The sequence below is a fragment of the Gouania willdenowi genome, chromosome 9, assembly GCF_900634775.1.
Source record: "Gouania willdenowi chromosome 9, fGouWil2.1, whole genome shotgun sequence".
Lineage (NCBI taxonomy): Eukaryota > Metazoa > Chordata > Actinopteri > Blenniiformes > Gobiesocidae > Gouania > Gouania willdenowi.
This window is the reverse complement of record NC_041052.1, coordinates 14,493,617-14,515,044: the sequence shown is the minus strand read 5'-3', so window position 1 is coordinate 14,515,044 and position 21,428 is coordinate 14,493,617. Positions and strand designations below refer to the sequence as shown.

At 38.2% G+C, this 21,428-nt stretch overlaps 1 protein-coding gene across 4 annotated transcripts; it reads left to right on the top strand.

Moving 5' to 3' along the window:
- Positions 1-235: 235 nt before the first annotated feature.
- Positions 236-21,149, top strand: rabl6b (RAB, member RAS oncogene family-like 6b). 4 transcript variants are annotated; one of them, XM_028457934.1, is made up of 17 exons: positions 236-362; positions 2,546-2,894; positions 4,764-4,898; positions 5,224-5,271; positions 5,425-5,454; positions 7,762-7,814; positions 7,918-8,006; positions 9,534-9,674; positions 11,633-11,738; positions 11,872-11,975; positions 13,490-13,869; positions 15,277-15,430; positions 15,619-15,822; positions 16,806-17,064; positions 17,139-17,325; positions 17,951-18,006; positions 18,084-21,149. In XM_028457934.1, the coding sequence occupies exons 2-17, from the start codon at positions 2,765-2,767 to the stop codon at positions 18,273-18,275; spliced, it is 2,268 nt and encodes a 755-aa protein (XP_028313735.1). In that variant the 5' UTR covers positions 236-362; positions 2,546-2,764; the 3' UTR covers positions 18,276-21,149. The 4 variants fall into 4 exon arrangements, with proteins under 4 accessions (XP_028313735.1, XP_028313734.1, XP_028313737.1 ...); XM_028457933.1 differs by having other exon boundaries at positions 17,948-18,006; XM_028457936.1 differs by lacking the exon at positions 5,425-5,454.
- The last annotated feature ends 279 nt before the right edge of the window (positions 21,150-21,428 follow it).

Genomic DNA, 21,428 nt, shown 5'->3' with positions numbered 1-21,428 from the left:
TTTTATTCTTTCTTCTTATCTTGAAGTGTTCAAATTAAAATGGTAAAATAAATACATAAATATATATATTAAAAAAAACAAAAAAAAAAAAACAGTAATAATAATCAAATACATGGCTAGTACATGCACCCAAAATGATAGTGGTTCCTCCTGATGCCAGACCAGTTGAGAACCAGTGAGCTACAGAAATGCGCTTTTAGTTTGAAGGTTTCTTCACGGATATTGTGCGTGTTAACGTCATCTTCGTCACTGCTGCTTTCTTTAGCGGAGGAATGCCGCTGCTAGCGCTGTGTTGGGATGAAGATCTGACAGATGTGTGGGTGAGAAGATGTTTCTGCAGCAGCTGCCTCTGGTGCTTGACGGTGAGTACCGAGGCTTACGTCTCTCACAGGCGCACTTGCTCTGACTCGTCCCCGGTGTGAAGTCACGGCGCGGTGTGGGGGAATGGTTAGCTAAGACGGCTAGCAACTGGAGAGCCCGCGGATAACGTTACCGTTTAGCTCGGGTCACGATGGAAAACACACCGAAGCATATCAAATGACCTTCACTATTCCTATATAACATGTGACTTTTGAATTTTCAACCCTTTTGGTTTAATTTAGATTATTTTTAAAATGAGTGGGCAGCCTTAGAAGCTATAGCTAGCTGAGCAATGGTAAATGAAAGCTCACCTAAAGCTGCATTAATAATAGTCACTGATACAGTCAGACTGAGTGTGATCCTCACTGTTAATAATGGATCACTACCAGAAGAGATGTTTATCCAAACCCTAGCTTTAAAAATGTTAAAACTACAAGTTGTTCAAAATGAGTCATAAAAAAAAATTCTGTCATCATTATTAAACTATTGTTTTTAATCATTTAGTCACTTGTTAATGCTGAGGTTTATAGAGAGTAAATAACCCCCTGTTTCACTCACACCTGAATGTAATCAGTAGTGATGATGAGTCTGGTTCCACTAAAATATGTTGTGATTAGTACATATGATGATACATGTATTATAACGTCTCATTTCATCACATAAGTATCTGTGGAATGTGTTTTTGTGAAAATTTGCCGTTAAAAAATTCATTATTGTAATAAAGTTTATTCCAGAAACCCACATAGATGTGTCAAAATGTTTCATTCAAAGAAGAAAAAAAAGTGAATATTATCAGTAATTACATACTAAAAAACTAGAGATGTCCCGATACAACTTTTTCATTTCCGATATGATACCGATATTGCGGCCTTGCGTATCAGCTGATATTGATCCAATATCCGCATGAATCATACATACTTCTCTTTATCTTCTTCTTCTTCTTCTTCTTCTTCTTCTTCTTCTTCTTCTTCTTCTTCTTCTTCTTTAATAATAATAAAATAAGATAAAAAAAAATACTTATTTAGTAATGTGGAATGTTAGAAAAGTCTTGATGAAGTGATGTTATTCAAACAGAAAACAATAGTCAGCAACAGTAGGTATGAGAAAAAACTGACCCATTTATTATTAACGAATTGGTTACATATATTTTAACTTTCAACATAATATCTGCAGTATTCTACAATTGAATTAAATAAATGAAAAATTAATTGGGAAAGAAATATTGGGACATCTGAAATTTTTTCTCCGATATTCATTTTCAGGCTAATATCGGACCGATGTCCGATATTGGATAGGGACACCCCTAGACAAAACTGTGTTGAAAACTATAAAAAAAGATAATTAAGTAAGCAGAGCTACATAAATAAATATCCTTCAAAAATAAAACAACAGGATCTCCTTGTTTTTTTTTTTTTTTTTTTTTTTTTTTTATAAAAAAAAGAAAAAGTCAATGCAAATGCTCTTGATTCACCAAAAACATGTCCACGACCCACTTTTTGGGACCCCACCCGTTATTTGCAAACTTCTGCTCTATTGATGGTAATAATCTGGAAGTGAATCATATAGTGTTTTTTATGGTTTCCCTGATTTTATTCTTTGTGCAGAATCATTCTGAGGACCAGCCATAATGCACTGAAGAGATACACAACGGCAAAGAGCGGCATATTAAAAACAACACTCATAACAGTAATTATACACACGCAGTAAAAGGAGCAAGACGACACAGATAAAATGTGCAAATGGAAGATAAGGTGCAAAGAAATGTGCGACTGAAAAAAAGCATAAAACCATTGTTTTGCACCTCTAGATGTTCCAGTTAAAAGCTAAAACAGCATTTTCACTTCTTACTTCATGAGGTTGCAACTTCCAAATAAGGAGGGTGTGACTTCCTGTCTGGAATAAATAATGAGCTTAATACCGACACTATCTCATGTTTTCTTTTTGTTACATAACACAAATTGTTTAGGATGCTGAGGGAATTCTTTGAAATATCCGCTAATAAACTCTGTGTTAGCTCGCCAAACTAATTAGCTAATTAACAGATTATGTGTTTTATGAACGGGACGATTGCAGATCATCAGAGTATTTAATACAGGCCTTGAATTCTACACTCTGGATATTTGGTGTTAAAATATGTCTTTTAATCTCAAACTTGTCTCTTTGCCCTTTTTTTTTTTTCTAACAGATGATGTTTGAAACGGTGTAGTAACTCCCTCCAACACGGGGACCATCATCTCTGGATTAAATAAACTGCAGCAGAGGCGTTATATAAAGGCGTTCTCCTTCAGTCATGGATTACTAACACCGCTCCTATTCAGAACACACTCTAGTTCTTCTCTTCAGTCGTCGCGCACCCCCCCCACCCAGTTTGTGACACCGTCGGTGCCTGGGAAGCCTTGCCAGGATGTTCTCCGCACTGAAGAAGCTGGTGGGCTCCGAGCCGGGCCAAATCAGGGACAAGAACATCCCAGCTGGGCTGCAGTCGATGAACCAAAGTCTGCAGCGGCGATTCGCCAAAGGGGTGCAGTATAACAGTACGTCATCCAAGTTCTAATAATATCTGCTCTAAATAATCTGTTCTGTTTTACCATGTAAATCACAATAAAACCATGTGATTTTTTTTTTTGGTTTTTACTCGAGTCAGGACCCAAAAAGCTAGTGTCAGTGGTTCATGGTAAAACAGTCCTAAGCTTTTAAATGAAGGAGATTTATTGATATCATTGATTCTCACTTATAAAATAAGAAGGTTGTAATTATTAGGGGTGTCCCGATCCAATATTGATATCGGTCCGATATCAGCCAGAAAACGAATATCGGATTTTATCAGACTGCATCTAAAATCTCCGATATATATGATATTATACTTATTCAATTGTAGAATATCGTAGATATTATGTAGAAGGTTAAAATTCATGTAATCAATTGGTTAATAATAAATGGGTCAGTTTTTTGTCATCCCTACTGTTGCTGACTATTTTCTGTTTGAGTAACATCACTTGATCAAGCCTTTTCTAACATTCAACACTACAAAATAAGTAATAAAAGTATGTTTGACTCGTGCTGATATCGGATCAGAGCGGTATCGGCTAATACTCAAGGCTGCAATATTGGTATCGTATCAGAAATGAAAAAGTTGTATCGGGACATCCCTAGTAATTATGTGATGCTTAGTTTTCCTCAGAGAAAAATGTTTTTCATTATCTACTCGTAAATTAAAATAAAAAAGTTTATCATGCAAATTTACTACATTTGATTTTACAGTTAGTTCCCAGAATTAATTGTGACATCAATATAGTAAATTATTGGATAATAAATGTATATGTGAGGCCTCCTATTTTCTCTGAGCGAAGGAAAATGAAGGAATTCACTTCCTGAAACAGAAATAGCAATATTATTATTTATTTTTAGGGGTTTTTCTTTTTTTTAAAAAAGAAGCAGAAACTGCAATATGATGTGGAATATACCCTGAAATGCATGTTTTAGGACAGTAAATGTATCACACATCTCTACAATATTTCTTTACATAAAATGTGTGGCCTAATGTATAGCAAGTCACATGTCATATCTATATTTAAGTAATCTCACTTAATTTCAGCTTGTGCTTTCATTGCACTTCTACTGCGTACAAATGTCAAACTAATCAGAAAAGCTTACTCAGTCAACTGTATTATGAGTGTTTGGCGCAATTTCGATAAGTTCGATATCCAGTAATTGACATTTAATTATGGAAAGACATTGAACCAGACACAAAATGGTGCGGAAATGAGTAAATTCTGAAATCGAAAATGGAAAAGTTTTTGCTTAATCTCGGGTCATGACTCGTAATGGGTCCTGTCGACAAATTTCACAAATTTCATGCTTTGCCTTTAAAACAGTCTGCGTCTGTCGACATATTTAAAACAACCACTTTATAACTAAACAAATATTTATACTATATATACTGCCTCAGCAAGTTTCAACATCACGCTGCTTCTTTTCTTAGATCAGTATGGAACACAACATTCCTGTTTCCACTAGTGATGATGATCAAATTATTGTTTCTGAAGTTGTTTTATGTGGTAAAAAAAAACTCAATAGTTGGTAAATTAAGTGTAAAGGTTTGATTTGAATCCTGAACAGAATTAAATAATGTCTGCGTGGGTTATAAAATGCAGAGAATGTGCCCACTTTCTGTTGGAATGCACTATACACCTCAGACTGGTCACCAGTCACAGAGCTTTAAAACACTAATGCTGCCCATCAATCGCCATGAGAAGTGGATTGCGTGTAACCAAATAAGGAGGCCTAAAAAAGTATATACATAAAATGCAGAGAGAGACTGTTTAAAAAGAAAATGCTGACTCAGCAAATGCTAATTGCTTGTTCATATCTGATAGCATATTTTTTCTTTTTCCCTCCTCCAGTGAAAATAGTGATCCGTGGTGACCGTAACACTGGGAAAAGCACTCTCTGGCATCGACTGCAGGGCAAGAAGTTTGTGGAAGATTACATTCCCACACAGGAGATCCAAGCCACCAGCATCCACTGGAATTATAAAAGTAAGTCACCTCAGGCCTCTCCAACACGTCTTAGTACGTAAATAAAGCACCTCGCTGATGCTGCTGCTGCTGTGAGTATTTGACTGTTTATTTTTGTGGCTCATGAATCATTCCAGTGGCTCCATATCAAGGTAAAACATGTAGTTAAAGGTTCAGCTAGTGTAGATTTATTTTATTTAGTTTTAGTCTAGATGTGTATTTGTTTGTAACCTGGAACCAAAGTGGACAGCTTTGTGTTTTTTAGTTGTTGTATTCATTTTTAGAGATTGTGCACAACGTTTATTCAGATGTATTGAATATGAAATCCACTGTGTGTTGGTGACAGCAACTGATGACGTGGTGAAGGTGGAGGTGTGGGACGTGGTGGACAAAGGTAAGTGTTGACACATGTTCACACGCCCTCTGTAAATGAGTTTGTCTTCCACTCTCCAGCTCATCAGTCCATGTTTATTCTGTTGTTGTTTGTCGTTGTTGTTGTTGATGTGATGTTTGTTTACTTTTCGCACCTTTCCTGCAATCATCTCAGGCCTAAAATACGCCCTCCCTGAAGGTGGAGGTGAGCGCCACTATAGTGCGTAGAAACTTAACACGCTTGTTTGCCGTGGGTTTGCCCTTCCTTTGTGAATGCATATAACCCGAGGGTGTGTTTGTGTGCATGTGTGTGTGGCTGCGTCCTAGAGAAAGGCTGCTGATCCTGATCCTCTGCTCCTGACTTAAAGGAATAGTTTGGATTAGTGCCGCTGTAGCTGGAGGGCGGGTATATATCTTCATTTTGGAGACGTCTGCAGCTTAACTAATGTAAACACAATGAGATGCTTCATTTTATGCAACCAGCTGGAAAAAAATAAATAGATAAATCTGCTTTTGAACAAACAAACATATCTTAAAGCTGCAGTATGTAAAATTTTTTTGTATTTCGGGATCATTTGGTCAAAAATTCATAATCTTCTTTAGGCATATTGTATTCCAAAGTGCTCTGAGTGGACACTGAATCTTTTCTCCTTCTCCTGGCCCTGTAAATGACATTCAGAAATATAGGAGCGTGACGCTGGATGTAAGCCAATCAGAGATCTTTCTACTAACATGTGTGCTCCCTGAGCTGTTTTGGGCATTTATATTGGCTGCTCGACTGAAGTCGGGTGCGTTCACGTACCATTGATAGTAAACGTGTAATGGTGTAAGTTCGAGCAGAAGTCTCCATCGCGACGTTAGATCCAGAGATTACATAGCTAAACAAGCAGAAACAGGCAGACTGAGGGGGAGAAGCAACAGTTTAAAACCACAAACGTACTCGGGAGGAACGGCTTTGCGTTCTCGCGGATCCCCGTGACTTGACAGGGTCTACCCCCCACACACATGCTGGTGTCAGAGGGAGAGTGAGAACAGACTGGATAAATGGCATGTAAACCTAAGACGCTTATTCAAGGTGAATTCATTTGTGTGCTCTTTGGCGGGGAGGGGCTGACGGCATCAGCCGCTGCTCAGGGCAGTAACTACAGTGATGCATACATTCATGTCATAGTCTCTAAAACATCATAAAAAGTTCCAATAACACAACACAGTCCATACATTTGTCACTAGTCTCTATTGAGAAAAAAGTCACTAAGAGTTGGCCAGTAAGGGAGGCTAAATTTCAGTTGCGGTTTTCAAAACAGAGCGTAGAGATGATTCTACAAACTGCAGCTTTAAGATGAAGCTCCACTTTAAAAAAGATTAACTCACTTATTGACTTTCCTCAACACATTATGATTTTTTCTTTTGGTCTTTTCTGATTTGTCCTTTTAGGGTTCCATGAATGTGGAAAAAATGTCTTTTCGTGTCTGGTGTTGCCAGGTACAACTCCCAAATTACCAAAACTGTCCAAATATGCTCCAAACAGACAAATATTAAGCCCTTTGATTAATAGGTTACTTGGCAGCACATAGAATTTACAGTTGCCACTTCTGGTCTTTGATTTGGAAACTGGGATGGTAGTCTAATCCCACAGACCAAAAACACTTCAGCTTCAGATGTTGTTACAATATTTGTCCTACGATAGAGGACATTTGGTCATCAGTTGATTGGAGTTTTTGAGTTGCTTATCGGAGTGAATGTGTTTGCTCTACGTATTGACACTGTGATAGACTGACCAGGATGTGCTCTGGCTTGCATTAGCCCAGGCCACCCTGGAAATCAGGCAAAGAGGATAATTGAATAAATTAATTTGACCTGAATCATTTGTATTTATGTACTCTCCTAAAGGAGGTAAAGTTCCCTATCTGGCAACACATCTGACAGTTTGCTGATGGATTATAGCACACTGTAAAAGCTCAAACCTTATCATATGTTTCTGTGCATTGCTTAGCATCACAGTGCCACATGCAGGATTTAAGGAGACACTACAGTGTTTGGTCAATTTGGACCTCCTCATGTGACCATTTTAATCGTTTGTGTAGAAAACATTTTTGTTTTGGGGAAAATTATACATCTATGGGAATGTAGCCTCATTTGTTTTGGGACAAAAGATAAATGGAAGAGGCCATATTTAACGATGGTCACTTCTCATTGCAGAATATCTGTCACACAGTCACAGTGAACATCTCACCTAATTTGTTTTAGTTAACAGACTACAATTATTTCCTCAAAGTAAATGCAGATTAATTTCATATTTGTACAGCTGCCTGCGTTTCCAAACTGAAGACACGCCCCCTCCCAAAAAACACAGAAGAACCATGAAAGCTTACCTGCTAATGCCACATTGCATTATGCTGTTCCATAAGGAAAGCAGTGTTCATGCCCTTTGTGCTTTACTGACCCACACTAAAGCCACAAATCAAACCGTTCATTGTGTCGTTAACGTGTGTGTGATTCACTCCTTTAACAGGCAAAGGCAAAAGACGTGGCGACAACTTGAAACTGGAGAATGAGCCCCAAGAGGTGATTATCACATGTCTGCCATGTGGTCAGGGAAAGAAAAAAGTCTGCTCTGTAGACTTAACAAAGGTGTGTGTGTGTGTTTGTTTGTGTGTGTGTTTGGCAGTCAGATGAGGTGGCTTTGGATGCTGAGTTTCTGGATGTGTACAAGAACTGTAACGGCGTCATCATGATGTTTGACATCACCAAGCAGTGGTAGGACTCTCCTCCCCGTGCTGGATACACACACACGTGATGTGTGTGTGTGTGTGTGTGTGTGTGTGTAACTCAGAGCTTCTACTAATGTGGTTTGTTCAGCTTCAAAAGAAAGATTCCCAAAATATCTTCAAGGTGTTTCTATTTGAGCATCCAAAGGGAACTGAAAGATAGAGCTGAGGCGTTGACTTTCCTTTATATCAGACATAGGCAACTGGCAGCTGGAGGGCCACATGTGTTGATCTAATTTTGTGCGGCCCCCAAAACAAATCGCTAAACATTGTTTTTCAAGAAGTTGGAAGGAATATAAAGCCCAACATAATACACAAAATTACTCCCACAACACAGCAAAATGCACAAGGTACACAAAAACACAATGAAGAATGCCTAAAATACACAAAATGACTCATAAAACACAAAATGACAACAAATACAGACACAACAACCACTTAAACAAAATTACAACAAGAACACAAAACATAACGATAACACACATAATGACTCCAAAAATGCACAAAATGACTAAAAACTGAAAAAACAACAAAACCACAGATAAAGATAAAAAAAAAGACTACCCCCGACTCCCCTTGTATTACTGTTCATATCAATCATTATTCGAATGCTGACATAAATGTTGGTCATGTTGCGGATACGATCACATTGTTGTGGACCCTGCTGTTAGAGTGTTGCTGATCCCTGCTTTATATGATGTGGCTGATTTGTGGTTTTAAGAATGTAGGAGAAATGGTTTTCAGTGTCTGACTATTCCATTAAGTGTATATCAGTGGTTCCCAAACAGGGGTATGTGTACCCCTAGGGTACAAGAGCACATTGCAGGGGGTACTCAGAAAAATGTAACACTTAATTTAAAAATAATCAGGAAATGCTTCTTGTTCCTTTTTCGGCTGTTTTTTTTTTTTTTTTTGGGCAAATTCACCACAAACTAACAGTTACTATTGCTCTATTAAATACTATACTTTATTGTAATTTATTGAAACAGGATTATTTTATGCCATAGAATCCAATTTATCACACTTCTGACAATACTAGACAATAATTAGCTATATTTTATATAGGAGACACTAATAACTTACCATTGAAGTAATCACATAAAAGTTGCATTTGTGTTTAAAAACAATAATAATTCCAATTCCAGTCATTGTTTTGAATTTGTAGAAATTAAACTTAAGGGAACCAGTGTTTGAGATACAGTAAGGGGTTTAGGAGAGAAAAATCATAAGTAATTATGGAGAGGGTACTTATGATATGAAAGGGGTACATGGGACAAAAAAGATTAGGAACTACTAGTGTAGAGCATCTATTTACGTCTTTGCTAATGTGGTTTTACATGATTGTGAAGATGTCATATTTTCATTGATTCTGAGCTATATCATCATGTAATTAGGAAAAAGATTAGTTCTAAACTACCACTCAACCGAGCAGTACAGATTGTATTTGGGTGAAAAAATGTCAGTTACAATGTTTAAGTCCTCAGCTGGCAGGAAATATTTTTGCTTTTTAATTCAGGACATTTAGCTACATCCTGAGAGAGCTGCCCAAAGTCCCCACCCATGTGCCGGTGTGTGTGCTGGGGAACCACAGAGACATGGGCGAGCATCGGGTCATCCTCCCCGACGACATACGAGACCTGATCGCCGGACTGAACAGGTCAGCGATTGTCTTAGAATTTGTCTTTTCTACCTGCTTATCTTATGCTAACTATTCCAGCAAATTCCTTTGTCTCCCAACTTTTTTTCAGGAAATTTACTTTGATCTCCTGAATAGATGAAATCTTAACATTCTGCCTGCCACTAACGACTGTTTTAATAGTCGACGAGTCATCGGTTATTGAAACGATTAATCGACTCATCGGATGATCAATCGTGCAATTATTTGCTCTATGTTGCTACAGTCTTTTATTTTTTGCTTGGGGCAGGGAAGCTTTTTTTTATTATTGTGTCAAGGATGAAATACTCCCAGACTAGGAATAGGTGATATAGACTAAAAAATGTATCCCGATAATTTCTGATATTTATCTCGGTAACTATCAAAAAGCAATTCCCAATTTAAAGTGTAAACAGGTTCCTTACAAACACAAATGACATTGAATAGCATTTGTCTGACTAATTCTGTTATCGATTTTTGTCGACAATGTCGACTAATCATTGCACCCTTACTAAACATATTATTCAAGAAGAAGACAAAAGGAACTTGAAAATTATTACGCTGACATTAACTCACTCAGTGCCATTGACGAGATAACTCCTCATTTGCATTTTTTCACGGGGATTACGAGAAAACACCCTGGCGGAGGTCCCTCATCAATATCTAAGCTGTGGGGTGTTGTAGTGACCAAATGTGTTTTGAAGATGGCAGCAGTGCACCTTTAGATGAGAGATTAGCTACTGATGCTACCCAGCAAAGCAGGAAAAGAAGGGAGATTATGGCGCTACAGAGTGATATTGTGACGTATCCAGCAGCTCACAGCTCTACATACTAACACAGAACATGTGTGGACCTGAGTGGATTATTGATAATGTTGTGATCGTGAGATAAAACCATCAACTAACCGGGCCATACAGGTCATCCTTGCGTGTCGGGAGGAGGTGGGTACAAAATACCCCCAGCCTGTGAGCCAAATGGCAAAATAATAGGTGACACGTAGGAGGTAGCAGCGCACCTTTAGATGAGAGATCATCCATGCTCAGTGGAGCTAAGAGGAAGAGAGGAAAGGAATTTACGAGACAGAAAATGGTGCTACGTACAGAGCTGACGTTCCCAGCAGCGCACACTCCGACCAGAGCATGTGTGGAATTCATGGATAATGTGGCGATTGTGAGATAAAACCATAAAAAACGAAACAAGCAGTGACACTCTGTATGTTCGGGAGGAAGAAGAAGTTGTGTGTGTGCATAATGACGGGAGAGAAAGTTGGAGGAACGCCAAAATACAGTAAGAAATCAATTCAACTCTGACCCAGATATCAAAATAATAATAATTTTGCCAACAAAAGCCCGGTTTGTGTTTTTTATTTATTTGTTTTATATAAGGAAACAATGTTCAGATGTTAGAGTTGTCACTAAAGCAAAAAAAACTTGCTCTATTCAACGGCTGATTACAAAAGAATGAAACGAGGCAGAAACAAATGTTTTTTTTTTTTTTTTTGATGAAAGTAGAGGCTTCAATCTTTCAGAATCTGCATTCATTTCAGATTTCAGATAGTCATAGTAGAAAATATTCTGTGGGTCTTCAAAATCTGTCAAAATGCTCAAAAACGGCTGACACTGAGGGGGGTAGAAAATCTGAGAATGGCTGGCACTGAATGAGTTAAGGACACGTCAAAATGATCAGCAGACACCTCTGAAGAAGACTGCCAGTTGACAGTCCAAAAATGTCAGGAGATCAAAGTAAATTTCCTAAATAAAAAAAAAAAAGTCATCAACATATTTTCTCAGGCTGTTTTGGTTAAAGATCGGGGTACACCTGATGGAATCCCCATCCCTCACACTCTGTCCATGGGAGGAAAAGCCAAACTGAATATAAAATTCAAACACTTTTTGAAAGAGTTGTAATGTTTTTTTTACAGTGTGAGCAGTTGAAAAGTTTTATTAATTTGTTGTTAACAGACCGATGGGATCATCTTACATCCACTACGCAGAGTCCTCCATGAAGAATGGCTTTGGTTTGAAGTACCTGCACAGGTTTTTCAACATCCCCTTTCTTCAGCTGCAGGTTATTGTCTCATTTGTTCAATCCTCACTATTTATTTAGCTTGCCAAATGCTTTTTTTGTCACTATTCATTTGATGCGCTTCGATACAGTGAGCAGGTTTGTTTTCCAACCTCGTGTGTGTGTGTGTGTGTAGAGGGAGACCCTCCTGAGGCAGCTGGAGACCAACCAGCTGGACATGGATGCTACGCTGGAGGAGCTTTGTGTGCAGCAGGAGACGGAGGATCAAAATTATGAAATGTAAGATGTCCTATCTGGGCTTCCGTACTGCTCAGGCTGTAAACACACTGCAGACTTAAGCTGGGCACCAGTCATGCAGCTGTGGTATTTTACACGTGTTTATGAAATGTAATGAATGAGTTCGTGTCCTTCATTGTAGAGTTTGGTTTTGCTCGTATTTGGTAGTTTTGGGTTTAATGCATCACATTTTTTATTTCAATTTTTCATGATCTTTTTTTCTTATAAATGCTGAACTGTAGGAAGAATTTAAAGAAAACTCAGGGTTAGGGATTATTGTTCAGAAATTAGAGCTGTATCTAAAGGTCTATACATGAAAAGTTCACTTTGATTTTGTTTCTGCATCCTTACATTTTACTACACTCAGTACTTTCATGCACCACAGAAAACAGGATCAACTGTCATGTGTGAAACAAAGTTCATATTATCAAAGCCACAGAGGGTCTGTTTGTGACTTGTTTTATCAGATATGGCACAAGCTCACAAAGAAGGATCTTGTGCCGTCCTACTGACATTCCAATCCAAACCCAGCCCCCACGTCACATCTGGACCTCTGTAAAGTCTTACATCTTAACCTTTTTTCTAAATTATATCCTATAATCAAATATTGTAACGCAAAATATAATCAACAAAATGTTTTTTAAATAATAATTTTAGGCTGCTTTTCTTTATTTTTTTAAACGTCTTAAAGCATTTTCCAGTATTTTGATATTTTTTTATTTCTGTGAAGACACAATTGTTTTCTTTTCTGGAGTCAAAAATATGTCAACCTTACAGATGCTGAAAATAAGCAGAAACATATCGCAGTATCCATTTTAAGTTGGTCCTGCTGCCATTATTAGTGAGGATGCAGGAGATTTTTTCTTCCTTCTGCGTTAACTCCTACACCATTTGTCCGATTTTGACAAATAAGCTATTGAAAATTCTGAAAGTTCCAGAAATTTATGCTATTGCTTTTATAAATAACTTTTAAACTTTTGACTTATTGCATTTTTTCTTTCCCATTCATTTATTTTAAATATTTCAAGCCCTTCATCCAAAGCAATTTTTCAACTGACTTTTTTCAACCTTTTTCAATCTTATTGCAAATTTTCTGCTAATGCTGGGTTAGTGCTAATGCTAAGCTAATACTAATGTTAGGTTATTTCTAAGGCTAGCTTAATGCTAACGTTAGGTTAATGTTAATGCTAGGCTGATGATAATGCTAGATTAGTGTTAATGCTGTTGCTAGGTTAATTCTAGGTTTGTATTAATGCTAGCTGATACTAATGCTCACTTATGTTAATGTTAATGCTATTGCTAGTTAATGTTTATGCTAGCTAATGCTAATATTAATGCAAATACAAATTTATGCTAATGCTAAGCTAATGCAGTGCGACGCGGGCCAGCATCTGCATCCTCACTTGCATTTTCTTCAGAAAATGCAAATATTGTAGTTATTTATTGTTTGTGAAGTCTCAGTGTGATCAGCCTCTGTCATTAATACTGCTGTCTATAATAATCCTGTTGTGTTATAGTTTCCTGGATAACCTGGAGTCTCGCGGTAAAGGCTTCAGCTCTCCTGGTCCAGCCAACGGTCAGAGTCCCTCCTCAGGCTCCCAGTCTCCCATTGTCCCACCCAGTGGAGCCTCCACTGGCAGCTCCAGTCCAAGCACTCCACAGCCCCCCATTCCTTCTCAAACGCTGCCTCAGTCGCCTTCAGTCCAGGTCTCCTCCCCTGCGCCTCCCTCAGTGCCGGTGGTCGCCGCCGCCTCGTCGCCCACAGCTGAAGTAAAGCCGATGTCGGCTCAGTCACCAGAACACCTTCAGTCTTCTGCAGCAGCTCCACAGAAACGCAGCTTCATCTCTCGCTGGTTCGGCTCCTCTGCTGGGCCTGAGGCTTCTGCTGCAGCAGCAGGTGAGCCGTGGAAACTCTTGTGAAATCAAATCTACATGTGATATTCACTCAGGCCTTATTTATACTCAACAGTTTCTTATGACATCTGTTGATTATGAGGAGATTACGTTAAGCACAACACAATTTAACCTGAGACAGAAGTCCTGCGGCCCACCCCACTTTAACATGTTGTGCTACATGCTGCCAACTATTGACATAAAGCAGAATTTAATGATTAAATTAGTGGTTCCCAACCTTTTTCGGGTAGCGACATGACCCCATTTTTATATCGCATCTTTCTGGTGACATTTTCTCTCTAGACCCTGGAATTAGATATATTTTGACTGCATTTTATTTGAACTGGAATGATTTTTGAGAAAGTGAAAGTATAGAATACTAATGTTTGAGATTGTGTGTGATAAAGAATGATAATTAAATTATAATGATAAATCATTAATTTAAAAATACATACTTTGAATCAGTATATTTTTATCAAATCCTAGACTAAATTGCAATGACACACGATGAACTCTGGTGTCCTGCACAATGCAGTAACTCCATCACCACCTAATGCAATGCAGGCATTTGATTTGTTTTAAAATATTTATATAGGAGTAATTTAACTGTTTTGGAAAAGTTATGGAAATATAGCCTATTTTATTTTAATGTTTAAAACCTTCGCTATTACTATGGGACATTAAGCAAGTCCTTTAACCCTAACACATGCTTTGGATAAAAGTGTCTGCTAATTTAATTTATAATCTTATAATTAAACATGGTAGCACTTAGTTGTTATTTAATGTTACATTCAATAGCTAATGTATCATTATTTAAAAAGTATTGCAAAATGGGTGTCAAAGGCAATTGTGTGATTGTACGATGCTATATGATAAATATGTGATGGAGGACACAACTTGCATTCCCTGTGCCACATTTTTGCTACTAACCATGGCACGTTCGTTACTAGTACTCTGGAAAGGCCCGCTCATTTTTGCTCTCTAATGGTCTTGGATAGATCTTAAAGATTCAGAATGGAAATTTGGTGAAATATTTTGGAAAAGTTTTGAAAAAACATTGTGTGGAAAAAGTGTGGGAACCCTGTCTATATCTTTTCTTTTTGTTTTTTCTTTCTTCTTGCTTGGAGATGAACTAGTTAACCTTGTTTTCCAGGTCAGCTTTTGAACGGATTAGTTGAGCGAGTCTGTAGTAAGCGCTGAGCAGTCACAAGATCGGAGACTGAGCAGCTGAGAAATGCGCCGCCTCTCATGGGATCAAATGAAGAGGCTTGACCTCGTCATGTGATTTCTCTGCTGCTCTGCAGCCATTTAGTTATAAACATTTAGACGTGAAGGAGCCACAGGCTTTTTTTAAATGTAGGAACAGTTGGTGTGGGTGCATTGGATCAGATCGTCTCCATGTTTTCCTCAGAGGAGCCTGCTGCACCTGTGTGTCCGGGAAAGGTTCAAAGCGTGGATGATTTTGTGCCGGACGAGAGGCTGGATAAGAGTTTCCTGGAGGACAGCCTACCGTCAAAGAGCAAAGTACGACAGCCTGCAGCTGCCCTGGCCGCGGACAGCGACAGGTAGGCCTCGTGTCAACCCTTTTGCAGCTGCTGCTTCATCCATTTCATTTTATTTTTTTTTTTGCTAGACCAATCCAAAACTACAGACACAGTATTGTGCTCAGCTCAAACTGTCTGTTGTTGTCGTTCTATGATGTTGTTCAGATATGTCTGAGTTGTTGATCAGAGTTTTTCTATTTCCATCGCAGCGATGGAGAGGAACGAGGAAACCCCATGGTGTCTGGATTTCAAGATGAGCTGGACCTTGAAGACACAGAGTCCAGTCTGCCACAGCCCAAGGCCCTGCCTCCCAGTAAAGACATCACTCTGACCAGTGATGAGGAGGAGGTTGCACCAGCAGTACCTGCAGTCACTCACTACCAAGACCCAGACAGTGATCCTGATCTGAAGACGTAAGTCGACTCAGTGTAGTTGCAGTTAACTTATTGTGATCTATTATTTTAGAGCAGTTTTTAGCACCTTCAGAAGAATCCTAAAAATCACATTTACAAATCAGTTTTTTTTTATGTTAAAGCCTGGTTCATGGACAGAGACGGTTCTTTTTTTTTTTTTCCATTGTTGACAATAAAATTGTTTCTTATGTTTTTTTCTTTTAATTTTTTTCTCCTTGAAGTTGCAAAAAAAAAAAGGTATCAGATATACAGTTGTAGTAAATTTGCATTTAGGTGTAAAATCTCATTTACTTGTATTCTTGTTACCATTAAAGGGTTTATGTGTTGGATTAGCCTGAATCAACGACCCGAAATTTTACAAAACCCAAATTGTTATTAAAAAGAAATTAATAAAACCTGTAATGTAAATGTGCTGGTCAATAATGTAACAAGATGTTGACCCCAAAACGTAAAAAAAGTAAGCAAAAATGTCACAGTTTTCCATATATATATATATTTACTGTATATACACACAATCATGTTTACACATATGCATTTGTGTATGATACTACTTTCTACCTTGACGCAGTAAGCTCTTTAATCCATAAATTATTGATTACATCATAATATAACAACTTGTAACATTTTTGGGCATAAAGTTTTTACGTTTTGGGCTTATCTTGTTACATTATTGACCAGTATTTACATTTTGTGTTTTATTTTTATTTTTTCAAGTAAATTGTTACTTTTTGGGCTGCTTAATAGTTCTTAGGAGAAGTAAGACTAGTTTAATTTTTCTCATCTAATTATTTCCAGAATTTCTTTGAGAATCAAAATAAATAGATTTTTTTATGAATCAATGCTTGTTTTGACAGGTGCCTAATATTTAAAGGTATATTCAATTCAAATTCTAATGGTGTTTTTTTGACAGTTTACCTCCTATGTATGTACTGATAAATGCTAACATGTTAATTTAAAATCGCTACCATGATGATGTTTTTCAGGCCTACACTCCACATCACCAAGCCGAAGATGTCGATCTCTGCAGATTGCCAGAATTCGACCTCCACTCCCATCTCACTCACTCTAACCCCAACGTCAGAGCAACACGTCCGACACCAGAGCAAAAAGAAAGGAAGCACACCAAAGGCTGAGGACTCAGACTCAGACCTTGAGGGTCCTATGGCCCAGCAGATGCTCTCCTTTGTCATGGATGACCCCGACTTTGACTCTGAAGCGTCCGACACACCAAAAATAACAAAGGTAATGATGCACTTGTGTGTGATTTTTGCACCGTCTGCTGCTTTTCTTACATTTGTCTTGGTGGTTTAACGCAGGATGCGTTCCCTCTACGGGACGAGCTGCTGTCTGACCTCTCTGACGAGGAGGTGCAGTTGGCTAAGGTGCCTGGACCACTGAAGCCCACTGTGATCTCCTTCAAACCTAAGGATGACACTGACCTGTTTGGACTGGGAATCCGAGAGGATCCTCCTGTGGCCAAGGACAGCAGTGATGATCAGGAAGGCAAGTAACCAAACATTGATTTATTTGATTGTTTTCCTGGTGGCCAGGGTTTGAAATGTTGGTTTGTAATTTGTACAAACAATTGTCACATTCTAAATCAGTCAATTTCCGAATCGGTCTTAGTCAGTTTTATACAATGTAATGTTTATATGCGTATGTGATCTAACCCTGTAGCGCTGGGGTTCTCAACTGGGCTCACCCTGGGACCCATAATTTGCAACGATCGTTAAATCGTGACCCGCTTTTTTTTTTTTTAGATTTCAACCAACCAAATTTAGTTTTTCAAAAATAGCCGTTGAAAACGCACATATACAATTTTTTTTTAAAAACATAAATCTATATATATTTCTGTGCAACATGCATTTGTCAGCATGCCTGTCAAAATCAAAGTTTATTTCAAAATTAAAGTCCAACTTGAGAGACATTAAGTATTTATTTATTTTTGACCAACTGTCTACGACCCACTTTTGGGTCCCCCCCACCAGTTGAGTATTGCTGCTGTAGCTGATCATTTGTGATGTTTTAAACAGAGTTGACTCAGTAGTGTTAAGGATATAATAAGGATATATAATAAGGATGACCTGTAGCTCCTCATAATGTACTGCTGTCCACTATTCTATAGCAGAAAAAGAGAGCAAACACTCCAAAGACAAAAAGAAAAAGAAGAAGAAGAGCAAAGAGGTAAAGCCATCTTCATCACACAGAGTGAGAAGTGACGTGTGTAACATGGACTAACGCCACACTCCTTTTGCCTTTAGGAGGAAGACAAGAGCAAAAAGAAACACAAGCACAAGAAGAAGGAAAAAGAAGAGACTACAGCAGCAGACGACAAGGAGAAGAAGAAGAAGAAAACCCGGACCAAGAAAACGGAGATGGACGAGCTGGAGGACTTCCTGGGTGGAGGAGCGGCATCAGTCAAAAGAGACGACGGAGACTACGAAGAACTTTAAGCCCTGTTGTCTTGGTAACGGGTTGAGAGGCGCACGCACACACACAAACATACACACACACAGACGAACCTGCTGATTCTGTGACTCTAAGCCATACACTGAGCAATGGCAGGTAGAGCACCCGATGACTCTGGTACCTGAACGTCTCCTCTGACCATTTTCCCGTTTTCAATGCTGCTCTCACTTCCTGTCAAGCTAACAGGTGAAGATGAGGGAACCAACCTGTGCTGTTAGAAGTCCAAACCTCCAATGGGTCTTCCTGTACCTCAGCACGGTTTGGTTTTTCATCTCCAAGTTGATCCACGGATGCTCAGCTGCTGTAAATATGGTTCGCCTGGATGTTTGTGTGCTTGGTGTAAACATGAGAGCATGCTCAGCATCGGGCGACTCCTTCAAGACTTCAGGAGTTTTTCTTCTTTCTGTTGAGGACAGACTCGTGTCTTGTGACGTTCACTGAAAAAAAAAAAGAGGCTTTTAGATGGTGTTAATTTAAGAATGAGCTTTTATTTTGTTTCACTCCTTGGCAAACGACCAACAGAAGTCAGCTGAATCTGACAACAAATCCGATTTTTACGCAAGTCAACAATTCCCCAAGACTGATAGTATTTAATCGTACATTGTAAACACAACCCTCTGAGTCTTCCTAAGTCACCAGTGTCGAATTACATTTGGTACGAGTAAGGAATCATTTCTGATCATCAGTTTGACTTCAGGTCATTGTTAAATCTCACTAATGGTTGTTGCACTTTTCTAACAAAACACTAAATGCACCTGGTGTGAAAAACCTGCACATTTTAGAGCTAACACGTGAGATAAGGTTAATAATGAGTTTGAATAAGAATTAATATATTTTAGGGTTCTTGCGGTCGCTCCATTCCACTTTTTACAGGCTATTTGGAGGAAAATCAAGGACCATGATCTTATTGAAAACTTTCATTGTCATTTTGTTGATTATTTTCATATTTTGTACACGATTATATCCAAAATCAGTTGTTAAACAATTACACAGATGTTTTCCTACCTCTGGGGAGGAAAACAGGAACAACAGACCAGCCTCATATTAAAGCAACACGACAGATTCTCTAAAATCCTTTCTTTAATGCTAGCATGAGCTGCAGATTACTTCCTGTTTCCTCTGTAGATTGGGAAGACACTAATCTTTCTGCTTAAATGCAATAACGGTCTAATGACACCTCTTTTAATGTCACGCTGTGCAGTTTTTGGGAAAGAGGTGATGGTGTTTTAATCATGACTAATTAACTGACATCACCTCGATATACATTAAAGTGACTGGAAGCAGCAATTGTTCCCCTGTTTATTTTATTCCCTTCCATCCCTCCAAAAAGACCAATTAAGTTCAAGCAAGTGTGAAATGTTAATGTGGTCCTCCAGAAAAATCTGCCTCTCAGCTTGAAAACCTGATATCAAATACAGTGAGGTTCACTATCCTATTACCTTTGATTTTACTGTTTCACTGTTTGTCTGACCAATTGGAGTTGTGTGTTGTGTCCCCTGTGATGAACTAGTATCCTGTTGAATCCCATTGTACTGTAAGGTGGCACAGGCACCAGAAACCCTGACCAAGACGAGGTGTTACACATCATTGAGTGGCTTTCTGCCTGTTTAGTCTATGATGTATGCGCACACTAAGAAGATGGAAAGCCACTTTTAACCGGTGCACCTGTTACATCATCCCAAGTACAATAAATGTGCTTGAGTATGTGTAATCATAGCCGTTTCTCTGACAGACGTTTTTACCGAAGCATTAGATCCTCATTGTTTTTGCTGCTACTGATTGCCTTATTTTGTAGATCACCACCAACAAAATAAAAAAAAAAAAAAACGTGCAGCGATTCTCATTTAAGTGTTCTTAATGGCATGTGTGGATTTTATTTGGCAACTCTGTTCAGATTGCAGTGCAACCTCTTCAGCTTCAGTTTGAAGGAATAATAATGTATGTTTTCCCCTGTCAGCATGTCCAAATCTGAGTAGTTATTTATTGGTTTTGTTGCAAAATGTCTGGGTTTTTGTCTTTGTGACTTTTTCATTCAGCTACATTTGTTGTTTGAACGTATCATAATGTGTGTTTAGAAGCTTTTCCAGAAGCGGTTATACTCTGTAATGTCACAGGGGAATGTTGTTTTATACTCCCATTGTTGAAACTATGCAGCATTGATCCTGAATACTGTAATCTCCTTTTATTTCCCCGTTGGTCATTCGTGGTTGTCGTTTATTCAACGGCGTATTGGAGCCACTCATTGGTAATTAGTTTGGATTTCTAAGGAAAATTGTCACTGAGAAAATGTAAGGTGGATTCACATTCTACTTTCAGATGCTCCTCTAGTTTTTAGTTTTATTTCACTGTCCAAAGAAGTTTGTATCCATGCAAGTCATGTGACAGACTAGCAAAGTTGTAATGCATTTCTATTCATCTCTCAACACCTTGCCTGTGACGTACCCTTAAAATGTTATTTCCTGAAAGATTAACAAATCGGCTGCATTGTGTAGAGATGAGTTTACAACCCTTGGTAAATTCTGATAACGTTCCAATATAATTAATTAAAAAAGGAAACCTTTTCTCCATCCATTTCAACTCACTTTTGTGGTTTTGTGGCTCCAACATGTCGTCATCTATTGAGGAGAAATGCTGATTGCGCAGTTTCAAGGAAGGCACGAGGCTTACATGTACAGTCGGAAATGAATGTATAAATATGTATAAATATATATTTGAAGCGCTTCGTTCTAACACGATGACTCATAGAAACAACAAAGACTCTTTACATATTTTTCACCTCATGATATCCTCCATTGTTACACTGTGTGTGAGTTTGCCAATGTTTGGGTTGTCCAATAAATGCAAACTTATTTCTTCAACTGCCGTTCTTGTCTTCATTATTTGACTCCAAAGAAAGGACTTTGTTGCATGAATAAAAAAAAAGTTAATTTTAAACCTGGTCAAATTTAATGTTGCCCTTTTTTGTGAATTATTTTAGATGAAATACAGCAGTTAATTGTTAATGTTTTGTTTTAAATATTCAGAAAAATTTGAAATAGTTTATATCTATCAATATATATCTGTGCACTCGGTTCATAATTCTATTTACAATTATTGTATCTTTTTATATAGTTTACGGAGTTTTATTTTGAAAGCCC

Bases quoted from the DNA above. Each gene is read 5' to 3' on its own strand.
- rabl6b (XM_028457933.1), top strand. From the start codon at position 2,765: ATGTTCTCCGCACTGAAGAAGCTGGTGGGCTCCGAGCCGGGCCAAATC. The intron at 11,976-13,489 runs GTAAGATGTCCT...GTTGTGTTATAG, and splicing joins GAGGATCAAAATTATGAAAT to TTTCCTGGATAACCTGGAGT. The intron at 15,431-15,618 runs GTAGGCCTCGTG...TTTCCATCGCAG, and splicing joins CTGGCCGCGGACAGCGACAG to CGATGGAGAGGAACGAGGAA.